The sequence below is a fragment of the Oncorhynchus mykiss genome, chromosome 5 (genome assembly GCF_013265735.2).
Source record: "Oncorhynchus mykiss isolate Arlee chromosome 5, USDA_OmykA_1.1, whole genome shotgun sequence".
In the NCBI taxonomy this organism is placed as follows: Eukaryota; Metazoa; Chordata; class Actinopteri; order Salmoniformes; family Salmonidae; genus Oncorhynchus; species Oncorhynchus mykiss.
Genome location: NC_048569.1, coordinates 98,033,787 through 98,053,822, shown reverse-complemented (window position 1 = coordinate 98,053,822; position 20,036 = coordinate 98,033,787). Strand labels below are relative to the sequence as shown.

At 47.2% G+C, this 20,036-nt stretch overlaps 1 protein-coding gene across 9 annotated transcripts in view; it reads right to left on the bottom strand.

The window, feature by feature from the left end:
- Positions 1–20,036, bottom strand: part of herc2 (HECT and RLD domain containing E3 ubiquitin protein ligase 2) — a 251,465-nt gene that overhangs the window by 195,067 nt on the left and 36,362 nt on the right. For all 9 annotated transcript variants that reach the window (XM_036978973.1, XM_036978974.1, XM_036978975.1 and 6 more), the window contains 2 exons: positions 17,995–18,146; positions 14,860–15,017 (listed from right to left, as the gene is read on the bottom strand). In XM_036978973.1, coding sequence (XP_036834868.1) covers positions 14,860–15,017; positions 17,995–18,146 — 310 coding nt within the window. The remainder of the gene's footprint in view (positions 1–14,859; positions 15,018–17,994; positions 18,147–20,036) is intronic.

Here is a 20,036-nt window from a genome sequence, read left to right as displayed (position 1 = left end):
TAGTGTTTAGGTCTAGTCCGGTAGCGGTTAGGTCTAGTCCAGGTCTAGTCCAGTAGTGTTTAGGTCTAGTCCAGTAGTAGTTAGGTCTAGTCCAGTAGTGGTTAGGTCTAGTCCAGGTCTAGTCCAGTAATAGTTAGGTCTAGTCCAGTAGTGGTTAGGTCTAGTCCAGTAGTGGTTAGGTCTAGTCCAGTAGTGTTTAGGTCTAGTCCAGTAGTGTTTAGGTCTAGTCCAGTAGTGTTTAGGTCTAGTCCAGTAGTGGTTAGGTCTAGTCCAGTAGTGGTTAGGTCTAGTCCAGTAGTGGTTAGGTCTAGTCCAGGTCTAGTCCAGTAGTGGTTAGGTCTAGTCCAGTAGTGGTTAGGTCTAGTCCAGGTCTAGTCCAGTAGTGGTTAGGTCTAGTCCAGTAGTGGTTAGGTCTAGTCCAGTAGTGTTTAGGTCTAGTCCAGTAGTGTTTAGGTCTAGTCCAGTAGTGTTTAGGTCTAGTCCAGTAGTGTTTAGGTCTAGTCCAGTAGTGGTTAGGTCTAGTCCAGTAGTGGTTAGGTCTAGTCCAGTAGTGTTTAGGTCTAGTCCAGTAGTGGTTAGGTCTAGTCCAGTAGTGGTTAGGTCTAGTCCAGTAGTGGTTAGGTCTAGTCCAGTAGTGGTTAGGTCTAGTCCAGTAGTGGTTAGGTCTAGTCCGGTAGTGGTTAGGTCTAGTCCAGTAGTAGTTAGGTCTAGTCCAGTAGTGGTTAGGTCTAGTCCAGTAGTGGTTAGGTCTAGTCCAGGTCTAGTCCAGTAGTGTTAGGTCTAGTCCAGTAGTGGTTAGGTCTAGTCCAGGTCTAGTCCAGTAGTAGTTAGGTCTAGTCCAGTAGTGGTTAGGTCTAGTCCAGTAGTGGTTAGGTCTAGTCCAGTAGTGGTTAGGTCTAGTCCGGTAGTGGTTAGGTCTAGTCCAGTAGTGGTTAGGTCTAGTCCAGTAGTGGTTAGGTCTAGTCCAGTAGTAGTTAGGTCTAGTCCAGTAGTGGTTAGGTCTAGTCCAGTAGTGGTTAGGTCTAGTCCGGTAGTGTTTAGGTCTAGTCCAGTAGCGGTTAGGTCTAGTCCAGGTCTAGTCCAGTAGTGGTTAGGTCTAGTCCAGTAGTGGTTAGGTCTAGTCCAGTAGTGGTTAGGTCTAGTCCAGTAGTGTTTAGGTCTAGTCCAGTAGTGGTTAGGTTAGGTCTAGTCCGGTAGTGGTTAGGTCTAGTCCAGTAGTGGTTAGGTCTAGTCCAGTAGTGGTTAGGTTAGGTCTAGTCCGGTAGTGGTTAGGTCTAGTCCAGTAGTGTTTAGGTCTAGTCCAGTAGTGGTTAGGTCTAGTCCAGTAGTGGTTAGGTCTAGTCCAGTAGTGTTTAGGTCTAGTCCAGTAGTGGTTAGGTCTAGTCCAGGTCTAGTCCGGTAGTGGTTAGGTCTAGTCCGGTAGTGGTTAGGTCTAGTCCAGGTCTAGTCCAGTAGTGGTTAGGTCTAGTCCAGTAGTAGTTAGGTCTAGTCCAGTAGTAGTTAGGTCTAGTCCAGTAGTGGTTAGGTCTAGTCCAGTAGTGGTTAGGTCTAGTCCAGTCCTGGTTAGGTCTAGTCCAGTAGTGGTTAGGTCTAGTCCAGTAGTGGTTAGGTCTAGTCCAGTAGTGGTTAGGTCTAGTCCAGTAGTGGTTAGGTCTAGTCCAGTACTGGATAGGTCTAGTCCAGTAGTGGTTAGGTCTAGTCCGGTAGTGGTGAGGTCTAGTCCAGTAGTGGTTAGGTCTAGTCCAGTAGTGGTTAGGTCTAGTCCAGTACTGGTTAGGTCTAGTCCAGTAGTGGTTAGGTCTAGTCCAGTACTGGTTAGGTCTAGTCCAGTAGCGGTTAGGTCTAGTCCGGGTCTAGTCCAGTAGTGGTTAGGTCTAGTCCGGGTCTAGTCCAGTAGTGGTTAGGTCTAGTCCAGTAGTGGTTAGGTCTAGTCCAGTAGTGGTTAGGTCTAGTCCAGTAGTGGTTAGGTCTAGTCCAGTACTGGTTAGGTCTAGTCCAGTAGTGGTTAGGTCTAGTCCAGTAGTGGTTAGGTCTAGTCCAGTAGTGGTTAGGTCTAGTCCGGGTCTAGTCCAGTAGTGGTTAGGTCCAGTCCAGTAGTGGTTAGGTCTAGTCCAGTAGCGGTTAGGTCTAGTCCAGTAGCGGTTAGGTCTAGTCCAGTAGCGGTTAGGTCTAGTCCAGTAGTGGTTAGGTCTAGTCCAGTAGTGGTTAGGTCTAGTCCAGTAGTGGTTAGGTCTAGTCCAGTAGTGTTTAGGTCTAGTCCGGTAGTGGTTAGGTCTAGTCCGGTAGTGGTTAGGTCTAGTCCAGTAGTAGTTAGGTCTAGTCCGGTAGTGGTTAGGTCTAGTCCAGTAGTGGTTAGGTCTAGTCCAGTAGTAGTTAGGTCTAGTCCAGTAGTGGTTAGGTCTAGTCCAGTAGTGGTTAGGTCTAGTCCAGTAGTGGTTAGGTCTAGTCCAGTAGTGGTTAGGTCTAGTCCAGTAGTGGTTAGGTCTAGTCCAGTAGTGGTTAGGTCTAGTCCGGTAGTGGTTAGGTCTAGTCCGGTAGTGGTTAGGTCTAGTCCAGTAGTGTTTAGGTCTAGTCCGGTAGCGGTTAGGTCTAGTCCAGGTCTAGTCCAGTAGTGTTTAGGTCTAGTCCAGTAGTAGTTAGGTCTAGTCCAGTAGTGGTTAGGTCTAGTCCAGGTTTAGTCCAGTAATAGTTAGGTCTAGTCCAGTAGTGGTTAGGTCTAGTCCAGTAGTGGTTAGGTCTAGTCCAGTAGTGGTTAGGTCTAGTCCAGTAGTGGTTAGGTCTAGTCCAGTAGTGTTTAGGTCTAGTCCAGTAGTGTTTAGGTCTAGTCCAGTAGTGGTTAGGTCTAGTCCAGTACTGGTTAGGTCTAGTCCAGTAGTGTTTAGGTCTAGTCCAGTAGTGGTTAGGTCTAGTCCAGTAGTGTTTAGGTCTAGTCCAGTAGTGGTTAGGTCTAGTCCAGTAGTGGTTAGGTCTAGTCCAGTAGTGGTTAGGTCTAGTCCAGTAGTGGTTAGGTCTAGTCCAGGTCTAGTCCAGTAGTGGTTAGGTCTAGTCCAGTAGTGGTTAGGTCTAGTCCAGGTCTAGTCCAGTAGTGGTTAGGTCTAGTCCAGTAGTGGTTAGGTCTAGTCCAGTAGTGTTTAGGTCTAGTCCAGTAGTGTTTAGGTCTAGTCCAGTAGTGTTTAGGTCTAGTCCAGTAGTGTTTAGGTCTAGTCCAGTAGTGGTTAGGTCTAGTCCAGTAGTGTTTAGGTCTAGTCCAGTAGTGTTTAGGTCTAGTCCAGTAGTGGTTAGGTCTAGTCCAGTAGTGGTTAGGTCTAGTCCAGTAGTGGTTAGGTCTAGTCCAGTAGTGGTTAGGTCTAGTCCGGTAGTGGTTAGGTCTAGTCCAGTAGTAGTTAGGTCTAGTCCAGTAGTGGTTAGGTCTAGTCCAGTAGTGGTTAGGTCTAGTCCAGGTCTAGTCCAGTAGTGTTAGGTCTAGTCCAGTAGTGGTTAGGTCTAGTCCAGGTCTCGTCCAGTAGTAGTTAGGTCTAGTCCAGTAGTGGTTAGGTCTAGTCCAGTAGTGGTTAGGTCTAGTCCAGTAGTGGTTAGGTCTAGTCCGGTAGTGGTTAGGTCTAGTCCAGTAGTGGTTAGGTCTAGTCCAGTAGTGGTTAGGTCTAGTCCAGTAGTAGTTAGGTCTAGTCCAGTAGTGGTTAGGTCTAGTCCAGTAGTGGTTAGGTCTAGTCCGGTAGTGTTTAGGTCTAGTCCAGTAGCGGTTAGGTCTAGTCCAGGTCTAGTCCAGTAGTGGTTAGGTCTAGTCCAGTAGTGGTTAGGTCTAGTCCAGTAGTGGTTAGGTCTAGTCCAGTAGTGGTTAGGTCTAGTCCAGTAGTGGTTAGGTTAGGTCTAGTCCGGTAGTGGTTAGGTCTAGTCCAGTAGTGGTTAGGTCTAGTCCAGTAGTGGTTAGGTTAGGTCTAGTCCGGTAGTGGTTAGGTCTAGTCCAGTAGTGTTTAGGTCTAGTCCAGTAGTGGTTAGGTCTAGTCCAGTAGTGGTTAGGTCTAGTCCAGTAGTGTTTAGGTCTAGTCCAGTAGTGGTTAGGTCTAGTCCAGGTCTAGTCCGGTAGTGGTTAGGTCTAGTCCGGTAGTGGTTAGGTCTAGTCCAGGTCTAGTCCAGTAGTGGTTAGGTCTAGTCCAGTAGTAGTTAGGTCTAGTCCAGTAGTAGTTAGGTCTAGTCCAGTAGTGGTTAGGTCTAGTCCAGTAGTGGTTAGGTCTAGTCCAGTCCTGGTTAGGTCTAGTCCAGTAGTGGTTAGGTCTAGTCCAGTAGTGGTTAGGTCTAGTCCAGTAGTGGTTAGGTCTAGTCCAGTAGTGGTTAGGTCTAGTCCAGTACTGGATAGTTCTAGTCCAGTAGTGGTTAGGTCTAGTCCGGTAGTGGTGAGGTCTAGTCCAGTAGTGGTTAGGTCTAGTCCAGTAGTGGTTAGGTCTAGTCCAGTACTGGTTAGGTCTAGTCCAGTAGTGGTTAGGTCTAGTCCAGTACTGGTTAGGTCTAGTCCAGTAGTGGTTAGGTCTAGTCCGGTAGTGGTTAGGTCTAGTCCAGTAGTGGTTAGGTCTAGTCCAGTACTGGTTAGGTCTAGTCCAGTAGCGGTTAGGTCTAGTCCGGGTCTAGTCCAGTAGTGGTTAGGTCTAGTCCGGGTCTAGTCCAGTAGTGGTTAGGTCTAGTCCAGTAGTGGTTAGGTCTAGTCCAGTAGTGGTTAGGTCTAGTCCAGTAGTGGTTAGGTCTAGTCCAGTACTGGTTAGGTCTAGTCCAGTAGTGGTTAGGTCTAGTCCAGTAGTGGTTAGGTCTAGTCCAGTAGTGGTTAGGTCTAGTCCGGGTCTAGTCCAGTAGTGGTTAGGTCCAGTCCAGTAGTGGTTAGGTCTAGTCCAGTAGCGGTTAGGTCTAGTCCAGTAGCGGTTAGGTCTAGTCCAGTAGCGGTTAGGTCTAGTCCAGTAGCGGTTAGGTCTAGTCCAGTAGTGGTTAGGTCTAGTCCAGTAGTGGTTAGGTCTAGTCCAGTAGTGTTTAGGTCTAGTCCGGTAGTGGTTAGGTCTAGTCCGGTAGTGGTTAGGTCTAGTCCAGTAGTAGTTAGGTCTAGTCCGGTAGTGGTTAGGTCTAGTCCAGTAGTGGTTAGGTCTAGTCCAGTAGTAGTTAGGTCTAGTCCAGTAGTGGTTAGGTCTAGTCCAGTAGTGGTTAGGTCTAGTCCAGTAGTGGTTAGGTCTAGTCCAGTAGTGGTTAGGTCTAGTCCAGTAGTGGTTAGGTCTAGTCCAGTAGTGGTTAGGTCTAGTCCAGTAGTGGTTAGGTCTAGTCCGGTAGTGGTTAGGTCTAGTCCGGTAGTGGTTAGGTCTAGTCCAGTAGTGTTTAGGTCTAGTCCGGTAGCGGTTAGGTCTAGTCCAGGTCTAGTCCAGTAGTGTTTAGGTCTAGTCCATTAGTAGTTAGGTCTAGTCCAGTAGTGGTTAGGTCTAGTCCAGGTTTAGTCCAGTAATAGTTAGGTCTAGTCCAGTAGTGGTTAGGTCTAGTCCAGTAGTGGTTAGGTCTAGTCCAGTAGTGGTTAGGTCTAGTCAAGTAGTGGTTAGGTCTAGTCCAGTAGTGGTTAGGTTAGGTCTAGTCCGGTAGTGGTTAGGTCTAGTCCAGTAGTGTTTAGGTCTAGTCCAGTAGTAGTTAGGTCTAGTCCAGTAGTGGTTAGGTCTAGTCCAGGTTTAGTCCAGTAATAGTTAGGTCTAGTCCAGTAGTGGTTAGGTCTAGTCCAGTAGTGGTTAGGTCTAGTCCAGTAGTGGTTAGGTCTAGTCCAGTAGTGGTTAGGTCTAGTCCAGTAGTGTTTAGGTCTAGTCCAGTAGTGTTTAGGTCTAGTCCAGTAGTGGTTAGGTCTAGTCCAGTACTGGTTAGGTCTAGTCCAGTAGTGTTTAGGTCTAGTCCAGTAGTGGTTAGGTCTAGTCCAGTAGTGTTTAGGTCTAGTCCAGTAGTGGTTAGGTCTAGTCCAGTAGTGGTTAGGTCTAGTCCAGTAGTGGTTAGGTCTAGTCCAGTAGTGGTTAGGTCTAGTCCAGGTCTAGTCCAGTAGTGGTTAGGTCTAGTCCAGTAGTGGTTAGGTCTAGTCCAGGTCTAGTCCAGTAGTGGTTAGGTCTAGTCCAGTAGTGGTTAGGTCTAGTCCAGTAGTGTTTAGGTCTAGTCCAGTAGTGTTTAGGTCTAGTCCAGTAGTGTTTAGGTCTAGTCCAGTAGTGTTTAGGTCTAGTCCAGTAGTGGTTAGGTCTAGTCCAGTAGTGGTTAGGTCTAGTCCAGTAGTGTTTAGGTCTAGTCCAGTAGTGTTTAGGTCTAGTCCAGTAGTGGTTAGGTCTAGTCCAGTAGTGGTTAGGTCTAGTCCAGTAGTGGTTAGGTCTAGTCCAGTAGTGGTTAGGTCTAGTCCGGTAGTGGTTAGGTCTAGTCCAGTAGTAGTTAGGTCTAGTCCAGTAGTGGTTAGGTCTAGTCCAGTAGTGGTTAGGTCTAGTCCAGGTCTAGTCCAGTAGTGTTAGGTCTAGTCCAGTAGTGGTTAGGTCTAGTCCAGGTCTAGTCCAGTAGTAGTTAGGTCTAGTCCAGTAGTGGTTAGGTCTAGTCCAGTAGTGGTTAGGTCTAGTCCAGTAGTGGTTAGGTCTAGTCCGGTAGTGGTTAGGTCTAGTCCAGTAGTGGTTAGGTCTAGTCCAGTAGTGGTTAGGTCTAGTCCAGTAGTAGTTAGGTCTAGTCCAGTAGTGGTTAGGTCTAGTCCAGTAGTGGTTAGGTCTAGTCCGGTAGTGTTTAGGTCTAGTCCAGTAGCGGTTAGGTCTAGTCCAGGTCTAGTCCAGTAGTGGTTAGGTCTAGTCCAGTAGTGGTTAGGTCTAGTCCAGTAGTGGTTAGGTCTAGTCCAGTAGTGTTTAGGTCTAGTCCAGTAGTGGTTAGGTTAGGTCTAGTCCGGTAGTGGTTAGGTCTAGTCCAGTAGTGGTTAGGTCTAGTCCAGTAGTGGTTAGGTTAGGTCTAGTCCGGTAGTGGTTAGGTCTAGTCCAGTAGTGTTTAGGTCTAGTCCAGTAGTGGTTAGGTCTAGTCCAGTAGTGGTTAGGTCTAGTCCAGTAGTGTTTAGGTCTAGTCCAGTAGTGGTTAGGTCTAGTCCAGGTCTAGTCCGGTAGTGGTTAGGTCTAGTCCGGTAGTGGTTAGGTCTAGTCCAGGTCTAGTCCAGTAGTGGTTAGGTCTAGTCCAGTAGTAGTTAGGTCTAGTCCAGTAGTAGTTAGGTCTAGTCCAGTAGTGGTTAGGTCTAGTCCAGTAGTGGTTAGGTCTAGTCCAGTCCTGGTTAGGTCTAGTCCAGTAGTGGTTAGGTCTAGTCCAGTAGTGGTTAGGTCTAGTCCAGTAGTGGTTAGGTCTAGTCCAGTAGTGGTTAGGTCTAGTCCAGTACTGGATAGTTCTAGTCCAGTAGTGGTTAGGTCTAGTCCGGTAGTGGTGAGGTCTAGTCCAGTAGTGGTTAGGTCTAGTCCAGTAGTGGTTAGGTCTAGTCCAGTACTGGTTAGGTCTAGTCCAGTAGTGGTTAGGTCTAGTCCAGTACTGGTTAGGTCTAGTCCAGTAGTGGTTAGGTCTAGTCCGGTAGTGGTTAGGTCTAGTCCAGTAGTGGTTAGGTCTAGTCCAGTACTGGTTAGGTCTAGTCCAGTAGCGGTTAGGTCTAGTCCGGGTCTAGTCCAGTAGTGGTTAGGTCTAGTCCGGGTCTAGTCCAGTAGTGGTTAGGTCTAGTCCAGTAGTGGTTAGGTCTAGTCCAGTAGTGGTTAGGTCTAGTCCAGTAGTGGTTAGGTCTAGTCCAGTACTGGTTAGGTCTAGTCCAGTAGTGGTTAGGTCTAGTCCAGTAGTGGTTAGGTCTAGTCCAGTAGTGGTTAGGTCTAGTCCGGGTCTAGTCCAGTAGTGGTTAGGTCCAGTCCAGTAGTGGTTAGGTCTAGTCCAGTAGCGGTTAGGTCTAGTCCAGTAGCGGTTAGGTCTAGTCCAGTAGCGGTTAGGTCTAGTCCAGTAGCGGTTAGGTCTAGTCCAGTAGTGGTTAGGTCTAGTCCAGTAGTGGTTAGGTCTAGTCCAGTAGTGTTTAGGTCTAGTCCGGTAGTGGTTAGGTCTAGTCCAGTAGTAGTTAGGTCTAGTCCAGTAGTAGTTAGGTCTAGTCCGGTAGTGGTTAGGTCTAGTCCAGTAGTGGTTAGGTCTAGTCCAGTAGTAGTTAGGTCTAGTCCAGTAGTGGTTAGGTCTAGTCCAGTAGTGGTTAGGTCTAGTCCAGTAGTGGTTAGGTCTAGTCCAGTAGTGGTTAGGTCTAGTCCAGTAGTGGTTAGGTCTAGTCCAGTAGTGGTTAGGTCTAGTCCGGTAGTGGTTAGGTCTAGTCCGGTAGTGGTTAGGTCTAGTCCAGTAGTGTTTAGGTCTAGTCCGGTAGCGGTTAGGTCTAGTCCAGGTCTAGTCCAGTAGTGTTTAGGTCTAGTCCATTAGTAGTTAGGTCTAGTCCAGTAGTGGTTAGGTCTAGTCCAGGTTTAGTCCAGTAATAGTTAGGTCTAGTCCAGTAGTGGTTAGGTCTAGTCCAGTAGTGGTTAGGTCTAGTCCAGTAGTGGTTAGGTCTAGTCAAGTAGTGGTTAGGTCTAGTCCAGTAGTGTTTAGGTCTAGTCCAGTAGTGTTTAGGTCTAGTCCAGTAGTGGTTAGGTCTAGTCCAGTACTGGTTAGGTCTAGTCCAGTAGTGTTTAGGTCTAGTCCAGTAGTGGTTAGGTCTAGTCCGGTAGCGGTTAGGTCTAGTCCGGTAGCGGTTAGGTCTAGTCCGGGTCTAGTCCAGTAGTGGTTCGGTCTAGTCCAGTAGTGGTGAGGTCTAGTCCAGTACTGGTTAGGTCTAGTCCAGTAGTGGTTAGGTCTAGTCCAGTAGTGGTTAGGTCTAGTCCAGTAGTGGTTAGGTCTAGTCCAGTAGTGGTTAGGTCTAGTCCAGTAGTGGTTAGGTCTAGTCCAGTAGTGTTTAGGTCTAGTCCAGTAGTGGTTAGGTCTAGTCCAGTAGTGTTTAGGTCTAGTCCGGTAGTGGTTAGGTCTAGTCCAGTAGTGGTTAGGTCTAGTCCGGTAGTGGTTAGGTCTAGTCCGGTAGTGGTTAGGTCTAGTCCAGTAGTGTTTAGGTCTAGTCCGGTAGTGTTTAGGTCTAGTCCGGTAGTGGTTAGGTCTAGTCCGGTAGTGGTTAGGTCTAGTCCGGTAGTGGTTAGGTCTAGTCCAGTAGTGTTTAGGTCTAGTCCGGTAGTGGTTAGGTTTAGTCCAGTAGTGTTTAGGTCTAGTCCGGTAGTGGTTAGGTCTAGTCCAGTAGTGGTTAGGTCTAGTCCAGTAGTGGTTAGGTCTAGTCCAGTAGTGGTTAGGTCTAGTCCAGTAGTGGTGAGGTCTAGTCCAGTAGTGGTGAGGTCTAGTCCAGTAGTGGTTAGGTCTAGTCCAGAAGTGTTTAGGTCTAGTCCGGTAGTGGTTAGGTCTAGTCCAGTAGTGGTTAGGTCTAGTCCAGTAGTGGTTAGGTCTAGTCCAGTAGTGGTTAGGTCTAGTCCAGTAGTGGTTAGGTCTAGTCCAGTAGTGTTTAGGTCTAGTCCAGTAGTGTTTAGGTCTAGTCCAGTAGTGGTTAGGTCTAGTCCAGTACTGGTTAGGTCTAGTCCAGTAGTGTTTAGGTCTAGTCCAGTAGTGGTTAGGTCTAGTCCAGTAGTGTTTAGGTCTAGTCCAGTAGTGGTTAGGTCTAGTCCAGTAGTGGTTAGGTCTAGTCCAGTAGTGGTTAGGTCTAGTCCAGTAGTGGTTAGGTCTAGTCCAGGTCTAGTCCAGTAGTGGTTAGGTCTAGTCCAGTAGTGGTTAGGTCTAGTCCAGGTCTAGTCCAGTAGTGGTTAGGTCTAGTCCAGTAGTGGTTAGGTCTAGTCCAGTAGTGTTTAGGTCTAGTCCAGTAGTGTTTAGGTCTAGTCCAGTAGTGTTTAGGTCTAGTCCAGTAGTGTTTAGGTCTAGTCCAGTAGTGTTTAGGTCTAGTCCAGTAGTGGTTAGGTCTAGTCCAGTAGTGTTTAGGTCTAGTCCAGTAGTGTTTAGGTCTAGTCCAGTAGTGGTTAGGTCTAGTCCAGTAGTGGTTAGGTCTAGTCCAGTAGTGGTTAGGTCTAGTCCAGTAGTGGTTAGGTCTAGTCCGGTAGTGGTTAGGTCTAGTCCAGTAGTAGTTAGGTCTAGTCCAGTAGTGGTTAGGTCTAGTCCAGTAGTGGTTAGGTCTAGTCCAGGTCTAGTCCAGTAGTGTTAGGTCTAGTCCAGTAGTGGTTAGGTCTAGTCCAGGTCTAGTCCAGTAGTAGTTAGGTCTAGTCCAGTAGTGGTTAGGTCTAGTCCAGTAGTGGTTAGGTCTAGTCCAGTAGTGGTTAGGTCTAGTCCGGTAGTGGTTAGGTCTAGTCCAGTAGTGGTTAGGTCTAGTCCAGTAGTGGTTAGGTCTAGTCCAGTAGTAGTTAGGTCTAGTCCAGTAGTGGTTAGGTCTAGTCCAGTAGTGGTTAGGTCTAGTCCGGTAGTGTTTAGGTCTAGTCCAGTAGCGGTTAGGTCTAGTCCAGGTCTAGTCCAGTAGTGGTTAGGTCTAGTCCAGTAGTGGTTAGGTCTAGTCCAGTAGTGGTTAGGTCTAGTCCAGTAGTGTTTAGGTCTAGTCCAGTAGTGGTTAGGTTAGGTCTAGTCCGGTAGTGGTTAGGTCTAGTCCAGTAGTGGTTAGGTCTAGTCCAGTAGTGGTTAGGTTAGGTCTAGTCCGGTAGTGGTTAGGTCTAGTCCAGTAGTGTTTAGGTCTAGTCCAGTAGTGGTTAGGTCTAGTCCAGTAGTGGTTAGGTCTAGTCCAGTAGTGTTTAGGTCTAGTCCAGTAGTGGTTAGGTCTAGTCCAGGTCTAGTCCGGTAGTGGTTAGGTCTAGTCCGGTAGTGGTTAGGTCTAGTCCAGGTCTAGTCCAGTAGTGGTTAGGTCTAGTCCAGTAGTAGTTAGGTCTAGTCCAGTAGTAGTTAGGTCTAGTCCAGTAGTGGTTAGGTCTAGTCCAGTAGTGGTTAGGTCTAGTCCAGTCCTGGTTAGGTCTAGTCCAGTAGTGGTTAGGTCTAGTCCAGTAGTGGTTAGGTCTAGTCCAGTAGTGGTTAGGTCTAGTCCAGTAGTGGTTAGGTCTAGTCCAGTACTGGATAGTTCTAGTCCAGTAGTGGTTAGGTCTAGTCCGGTAGTGGTGAGGTCTAGTCCAGTAGTGGTAAGGTCTAGTCCAGTAGTGGTTAGGTCTAGTCCAGTACTGGTTAGGTCTAGTCCAGTAGTGGTTAGGTCTAGTCCAGTACTGGTTAGGTCTAGTCCAGTAGTGGTTAGGTCTAGTCCGGTAGTGGTTAGGTCTAGTCCAGTAGTGGTTAGGTCTAGTCCAGTACTGGTTAGGTCTAGTCCAGTAGCGGTTAGGTCTAGTCCGGGTCTAGTCCAGTAGTGGTTAGGTCTAGTCCGGGTCTAGTCCAGTAGTGGTTAGGTCTAGTCCAGTAGTGGTTAGGTCTAGTCCAGTAGTGGTTAGGTCTAGTCCAGTAGTGGTTAGGTCTAGTCCAGTACTGGTTAGGTCTAGTCCAGTAGTGGTTAGGTCTAGTCCAGTAGTGGTTAGGTCTAGTCCAGTAGTGGTTAGGTCTAGTCCGGGTCTAGTCCAGTAGTGGTTAGGTCCAGTCCAGTAGTGGTTAGGTCTAGTCCAGTAGCGGTTAGGTCTAGTCCAGTAGCGGTTAGGTCTAGTCCAGTAGCGGTTAGGTCTAGTCCAGTAGCGGTTAGGTCTAGTCCAGTAGTGGTTAGGTCTAGTCCAGTAGTGGTTAGGTCTAGTCCAGTAGTGTTTAGGTCTAGTCCGGTAGTGGTTAGGTCTAGTCCGGTAGTGGTTAGGTCTAGTCCAGTAGTAGTTAGGTCTAGTCCGGTAGTGGTTAGGTCTAGTCCAGTAGTGGTTAGGTCTAGTCCAGTAGTAGTTAGGTCTAGTCCAGTAGTGGTTAGGTCTAGTCCAGTAGTGGTTAGGTCTAGTCCAGTAGTGGTTAGGTCTAGTCCAGTAGTGGTTAGGTCTAGTCCAGTAGTGGTTAGGTCTAGTCCAGTAGTGGTTAGGTCTAGTCCAGTAGTGGTTAGGTCTAGTCCGGTAGTGGTTAGGTCTAGTCCGGTAGTGGTTAGGTCTAGTCCAGTAGTGTTTAGGTCTAGTCCGGTAGCGGTTAGGTCTAGTCCAGGTCTAGTCCAGTAGTGTTTAGGTCTAGTCCATTAGTAGTTAGGTCTAGTCCAGTAGTGGTTAGGTCTAGTCCAGGTTTAGTCCAGTAATAGTTAGGTCTAGTCCAGTAGTGGTTAGGTCTAGTCCAGTAGTGGTTAGGTCTAGTCCAGTAGTGGTTAGGTCTAGTCAAGTAGTGGTTAGGTCTAGTCCAGTAGTGTTTAGGTCTAGTCCAGTAGTGTTTAGGTCTAGTCCAGTAGTGGTTAGGTCTAGTCCAGTACTGGTTAGGTCTAGTCCAGTAGTGTTTAGGTCTAGTCCAGTAGTGGTTAGGTCTAGTCCGGTAGCGGTTAGGTCTAGTCCGGTAGCGGTTAGGTCTAGTCCGGGTCTAGTCCAGTAGTGGTTCGGTCTAGTCCAGTAGTGGTGAGGTCTAGTCCAGTACTGGTTAGGTCTAGTCCAGTAGTGGTTAGGTCTAGTCCAGTAGTGGTTAGGTCTAGTCCAGTAGTGGTTAGGTCTAGTCCAGTAGTGGTTAGGTCTAGTCCAGTAGTGGTTAGGTCTAGTCCAGTAGTGGTTAGGTCTAGTCCAGTAGTGGTTAGGTCTAGTCCAGTAGTGTTTAGGTCTAGTCCGGTAGTGGTTAGGTCTAGTCCAGTATTGGTTAGGTCTAGTCCGGTAGTGGTTAGGTCTAGTCCGGTAGTGGTTAGGTCTAGTCCAGTAGTGTTTAGGTCTAGTCCGGTAGTGTTTAGGTCTAGTCCGGTAGTGGTTAGGTCTAGTCCGGTAGTGGTTAGGTCTAGTCCGGTAGTGGTTAGGTCTAGTCCAGTAGTGTTTAGGTCTAGTCCGGTAGTGGTTAGGTTTAGTCCAGTAGTGTTTAGGTCTAGTCCGGTAGTGGTTAGGTCTAGTCCAGTAGTGGTTAGGTCTAGTCCAGTAGTGGTTAGGTCTAGTCCAGTAGTGGTTAGGTCTAGTCCAGTAGTGGTGAGGTCTAGTCCAGTAGTGGTGAGGTCTAGTCCAGTAGTGGTTAGGTCTAGTCCAGAAGTGTTTAGGTCTAGTCCGGTAGTGGTTAGGTCTAGTCCAGTAGTGGTTAGGTCTAGTCCAGTAGTGGTTAGGTCTAGTCCAGTAGTGGTTAGGTCTAGTCCAGTAGTGGTTAGGTCTAGTCCAGTAGTGGTGAGGTCTAGTCCAGTAGTGGTGAGGTCTAGTCCAGTAGTGGTTAGGTCTAGTCCAGTAGTGGTTAGGTCTAGTCCAGAAGTGTTTAGGTCTAGTCCGGTAGTAGTTAGGTCTAGTCCAGTAGTGTTTAGGTCTAGTCCGGTAGTAGTTCGGTCTAGTCCAGTAGTGTTTAGGTCTAGTCCAGTAGCGGTTAGGTCTAGTCCAGGTCTAGTCGAGTAGTGGTTAAGTCTAGTCCGGTAGTGGTTAGGTCTAGTCCAGTAGTGGTTAGGTCTAGTCCGGTAGTGGTTAGGTCTAGTCCAGTAGCGGTTAGGTCTAGTCCATGTCTAGTCCAGTAGTGGTTAGGTCTAGTCCGGTAGCGGTTAGGTCTAGTCCGGTAGCGGTTAGGTCTAGTCCGGGTCTAGTCCAGTAGTGGTTCGGTCTAGTCCAGTAGTGGTGAGGTCTAGTCCAGTACTGGTTAGGTCTAGTCCAGTAGTGGTTAGGTCTAGTCCAGGTCTAGTCCAGTAGTGGTTAGGTCTAGTCCAGTAGTGGTTAGGTCTAGTCCAGTAGTGGTTAGGTCTAGTCCAGTAGTGGTTAGGTCTAGTCCAGTAGTGTTTAGGTCTAGTCCAGTAGTGGTTAGGTCTAGTCCAGTAGTGTTTAGGTCTAGTCCGGTAGTGGTTAGGTCTAGTCCAGTAGTGGTTAGGTCTAGTCCGGTAGTGGTTAGGTCTAGTCCGGTAGTGGTTAGGTCTAGTCCAGTAGTGTTTAGGTCTAGTCCGGTAGTGGTTAGGTCTAGTCCGGTAGTGGTTAGGTCTAGTCCGGTAGTGGTTAGGTCTAGTCCGGTAGTGGTTAGGTCTAGTCCAGTAGTGTTTAGGTCTAGTCCGGTAGTGGTTAGGTTTAGTCCAGTAGTGTTTAGGTCTAGTCCGGTAGTGGTTAGGTCTAGTCCAGTAGTGGTTAGGTCTAGTCCAGTAGTGGTTAGGTCTAGTCCAGTAGTGGTTAGGTCTAGTCCAGTAGTGGTTAGGTCTAGTCCAGTAGTGGTGAGGTCTAGTCCAGTAGTGGTGAGGTCTAGTCCAGTAGTGGTTAGGTCTAGTCCAGTAGTGTTTAGGTCTAGTCCGGTAGTGGTTAGGTCTAGTCCAGTAGTGTTTAGGTCTAGTCCGGTAGTAGTTCGGTCTAGTCCAGTAGTGTTTAGGTCTAGTCCGGTTTCGGTTAGGTCTAGTCCAGGTCTAGTCGAGTAGTGGTTAGGTCTAGTCCGGTAGTGGTTAGGTCTAGTCCGGTAGTGGTTAGGTCTAGTCTGGTAGTGGTTAGGTCTAGTCCAGTAGCGGTTAGGTCTAGTCCATGTCTAGTCCAGTAGTGGTTAGGTCTAGTCCGGTAGCGGTTAGGTCTAGTCCGGTAGCGGTTAGGTCTAGTCCGGGTCTAGTCCAGTAGTGGTTCGGTCTAGTCCAGTAGTGGTGATGTCTAGTCCAGTAGTGGTTAGGTCTAGTCCAGGTCTAGTCCAGTAGTGGTTAGGTCTAGTCCAGTAGTGGTTAGGTCTAGTCCAGTAGTGGTTAGGTCTAGTCCAGTAGTGGTTAGGTCTAGTCCAGTAGTGTGACCAGGAGAAACAGGTGAGAGGTCTCACCGTGTCCCAGCCGTCCGTAGTTACCCCTGCCCCAGGTGTACAGCTCTCCATCAGCTGTGATAGCAGCGCTGTAGGTGCTCCCACAGGCTACCTGCACCACATTCTTCCCTGTCTGCTTCCCTGTGAACGCTGTGATCACTGCTGGCTCCTCCAGATACCTGGTGGGGCAGAGGAACAGGTTATGATACCTAGGAGCAGAGGAACAGGTTAGGATACCTAGGACAGCTAGGAGCAGAGGAACAGGTTATGATACCTAGGAGCAGAGGAACAGGTTATGATACCTAGGAGCAGAGGAACAGGTTAGGATACCTAGGACAGCTAGGAGCAGAGGAACAGGTTATGATACCTAGGACAGCTAGGAGCAGAGGAACAGGTTAGGATACCTAGGAGAGCTAGGAGCAAAGGAACAGGTTATGATACCTAGGACAGCTAGGAGCAGAGGAACAGGTTAGGATACCTAGGACAGCTAGAAGCAGAGGAACAGGTTATGATACCTAGGAGCAGAGGAACAGGTTAGGATACCTAGGACAGCTAGAAGCAGAGGAACAGGTTATGATACCTAGGAGCAGAGGAACAGGTTAGGATACCTAGGACAGCTAGAAGCAGAGGAACAGGTTATGATACCTAGGACAACTAGGAGCAGGTTATGATACCTAGGACAGCTAGGAGCAGAGGAACAGGCTAGGATACCTAGGACAGCTAGGAGCAGAGGAGCAGGTTATGATACCTAGGAGCAGAGGAACAGGTTAGGATACCTAGGAGCAGAAGAACAGGTTATGATATCTAGGACAGCTAGGAGCAGAGGAACAGGTTATGATACCTAGGAGCAGAGGAACAGGTTATGATATCTAGGACAGCTAGAAGCAGAGGAACAGGTTATGATACCTAGGAGCAGAGGAACAGGTTATGATATCTAGGACAGCTAGGAGCAGAGGAACAGGTTATGATACCTAGGAGCAGAGGAACAGGTTATGATACCTAGGAGCAGAGGAACAGGTTATGATATCTAGGACAGCTAGAAGCAGAGGAACAGGTTATGATACCTAGGACATCTAGGAGCAGAGGAACAGGTTGATACCTAGGAGCAGAGGAACAGGTTATGATACCTAGGACAGCTAGGAGCAGAGGAACAGGTTATGATACCTAGGAGCAGAGGAACAGGTTAGGATACCTAGGACAGCTAGGAGCAGAGGAACAGGTTATGATACCTAGGAGCAGAGGAACAGGTTATGATACCTAGGACAGCTAGGAGCAGAGGAACAGGTTATGATACCTAGGAGCAGAGGAACAGGTTATGATACCTAGGACAGCTAGGAGCAGAGGAACAGGTTATGATACCTAGGACATCTAGGAGCAGAGGAACAGGTTGATACCTAGGACAGCTAGGAGCAGAGGAACAGGTTATGATACCTAGGAGCAGAGGAACAGGTTGATACCTAGGACAGCTAGGAGCAGAGGAACAGGTTATGATACCTAGGAGCAGAGGAACAGGTTATGATATCTAGGACAGCTAGGAGCAGAGGAACAGGTTATGATACCTAGGAGCAGAGGAACAGGTTATGATACCTAGGAGCAGAGGAACAGGTTATGATACCTAGGAGCAGAGGAACAGGTTAGGATACCTAGGAGCAGAGGAACAGGTTATGATATCTAGGACAGCTAGAAGCAGAGGAACAGGTTATGATACCTAGGACATCTAGGAGCAGAGGAACAGGTTGATACCTAGGAGCAGAGGAACAGGTTATGATATCTAGGACAGCTAGGAGCAGAGGAACAGGTTATGATACCTAGGAGCAGAGGAACAGGTTATGATACCTAGGAGCAGAGGAACAGGTTATGATATCTAGGACAGCTAGAAGCAGAGGAACAGGTTATGATATCTAGGACAGCTAGGAGCAGAGGAACAGGTTATGATATCTAGGACAGCTAGAAGCAGAGGAACAGGTTATGATACCTAGGAGCAGAGGAACAGGTTAGGATATCTAGGACAGCTAGGAGCAGAGGAACAGGTTATGATACCTAGGAGCAGAGGAACAGGTTATGATACCTAGGACAGCTAGAAGCAGAGGAACAGGTTATGATACCTAGGAGCAGAGGAACAGGTTATGATACCTAGGACAGCTAGGAGCAGAGGAACAGGTTATGATATCTAGGACAGCTAGGAGCAGAGGAACAGGTTATGATACCTAGGAGCAGAGGAACAGGTTATGATATCTAGGACAGCTAGGAGCAGAGGAACAGGTTAGGATACCTAGGAGCAGAGGAACAGGTTATGATACCTAGGACAGCTAGGAGCAGAGGAACAGGTCAGGATACCTAGGACAGCTAGAAGCAGAGGAACAGGTTATGATATCTAGGACAGCTAGGAGCAGAGGAACAGGTTATGATATCTAGGACAGCTAGAAGCAGAGGAACAGGTTATGATACCTAGGAGCAGAGGAACAGGTTATGATACCTAGGACAGCTAGAAGCAGAGGAACAGGTTATGATACCTAGGAGCAGAGGAACAGGTTATGATATCTAGGAGCAGAGGAACAGGTTATGATATCTAGGACAGCTAGGAGCAGAGGAACAGGTTATGATACCTAGGAGCAGAGGAACAGGTTATGATACCTAGGACAGCTAGAAGCAGAGGAACAGGTTATGATACCTAGGACAGCTAGGAGCAGAGGAACAGGTTGATACCTAGGACAGCTAGGAGCAGAGGAACAGGTTATGATACCTAGGAGCAGAGGAACAGGTTATGATATCTAGGACAGCTAGGAGCAGAGGAACAGGTTATGATACCTAGGAGCAGAGGAACAGGTTATGATACCTAGGACAGCTAGGAGCAGAAGAACAGGTTATGATACCTAGGACAGCTAGGAGCAGAAGAACAGGTTATGATACCTAGGAGCAGAGGAACAGGTTATGATACCTAGGACAGCTAGGAGCAGAGGAACAGGTTATGATACCTAGGACATCTAGGAGCAGAGGAACCTAGCAGGCTATGATGAGCTGGTGTGGTGAGCCGGTGACATCAATGTAACTTCTGAGGTCTCAGACATTAACTGGACTATAATTTATGAATTTAGTAGACATGCAGAAGAAATCTGGTCATACGTATGTTTTTTTGAGTGCAGTGTAGTAACTTACGTGGTGTCTCCATGGCCCAGGCGGCCCCCGTCTCCACAGCCCCAGGAGAAGACCTCTCCGTTGGCCGACAGGGCCAGGTAGTGCTGTCCGTCTGGATGAGCTGCCAGTTTCACTATCTTCCTGGAGGTCAGGGCATGGACCAGCATGGGAGCCTGGTAGGTTCAACAACAATATCCTCATCAGCACCGAAGTGATCATTTCTCCTGATGTTTCATTACGGCTGCTGTATCATAAACACATTTCCTGTCGGAGCTTAACATACACTGCTCTGAAGCATACGGTCAATAAAGAGCAGCGTTGTGGGTTTCTTCTTCAACTGTTACCATGCGCCTGCAACAGAGATCGCTCAGATGTGCGAGTGCCTTTCCAATTTTGAGATGAACATACACTACATGACCAAAAGTATGTGGACGCCTGCTCGTCCTACATCTCATTCCAAAATCATGGGCATTACGGTGCTCGTCACACAGAGAGAGAGAGAGAGAGACACAACGGGAAATACACACTTTTTACAAATTTAGACCAATTGATTGGTCGAAAGAACAGACGACCCCTTGGTCGACCAATATATTTATTTATTTCGGGGACAGACCTAGCTAGCCAGCTACATGAGGTAATAGAAAACATGTAATGTAACATCTAAATCAGGGTCCCCTGGGAAACACTGCCCAATACTTTGGTTCCTACCATGTCAATAATTCCTCCTTGGCTTATTCATTCGTTGTCATGTCAAAGAACAATGTATTCAAGGTGCTCCCACTATACTCCATTATAATGTATGTATTCAAGGAGCTCCCACTATACTCCATTATAATGTATGTATTCAAGGTGCTCCCACTATACTCCATTATAATGTGTGTATTCAAGGTGCTCCCACTATACTCCATTATAATGTGTGTATTCAAGGTGCTCCCACTATACTCCATTATAATGTGTGTATTCAAGGTGCTCCCACTATACTCCATTATAATGTGTGTATTCAAGGTGCTCCCACTATACTCCATTATAATGTATGTATTCAAGGTGCTCCCACTATACTCCATTATAATGTATGTATTCAAGGAGCTCCCACTATACTCCATTATAATGTATGTATCCAAGGTGCTCCCACTATACTCCATTATAATGTATGTATTCAAGGTGCTCCCACTATACTCCATTATAATGTATGTATTCAAGGTGCTCCCACTATACTCCATTATAATGTATGTATGTATTCAAGGTGCTCCCACTATACTCCATTATAGTGTATGTATTCAAGGTGCTCCCACTATACTCCATTATAATGTATGTATTCAAGGTGCTCCCACTATACGCTATTATAATGTGTGTATTCAAGGTGCTCCCACTATACTCCATTATAATGTATGTATCCAAGGTGTTCCCACTATACTCCATTATAATGTATGTATTCAAGGTGCTCCCACTATACTCCATTATAATGTATGTATTCAAGGTGCTCCCACTATACTCCATTATAATGTATGTATTCAAGGTGCTCCCACTATACTCCATTATAATGTGTGTATTCAAGGTGCTCCCACTATACTCCATTATAATGTATGTATTCAAGGTGCTCCCACTATACTCCATTATAATGTATGTATTCAAGGTGCTCCCACTATACTCCATTATAATGTATGTATTCAAGGTGCTCCCACTATAATGTATGTATTCAAGGTGCTCCCACTATACTCCATTATAATGTATGTATCCAAGGTGCTCCCACTATACTCCATTATAATGTATGTATCCAAGGTGCTCCCACTATACTCCATTATAATGTATGTATTCAAGGTGCTCCCACTATACTCTATTATAATGTATAAGTTGCCACCCTACTACTCATAAAAGCATATTTAGAACCTGTTTTATTAAAAAACATAAAATACTGTCAAATACAAGCATTTCACTGTAAGGTCTACCTACACCTGTTGTATTCAGCATTTCACTGTAAGGTCTACTACACCTGTTGTATTCAGCATTTCACTGTATGGTCTACTACACCTGTTGTATTCAGCATTTCACTGTAAGGTCTACTA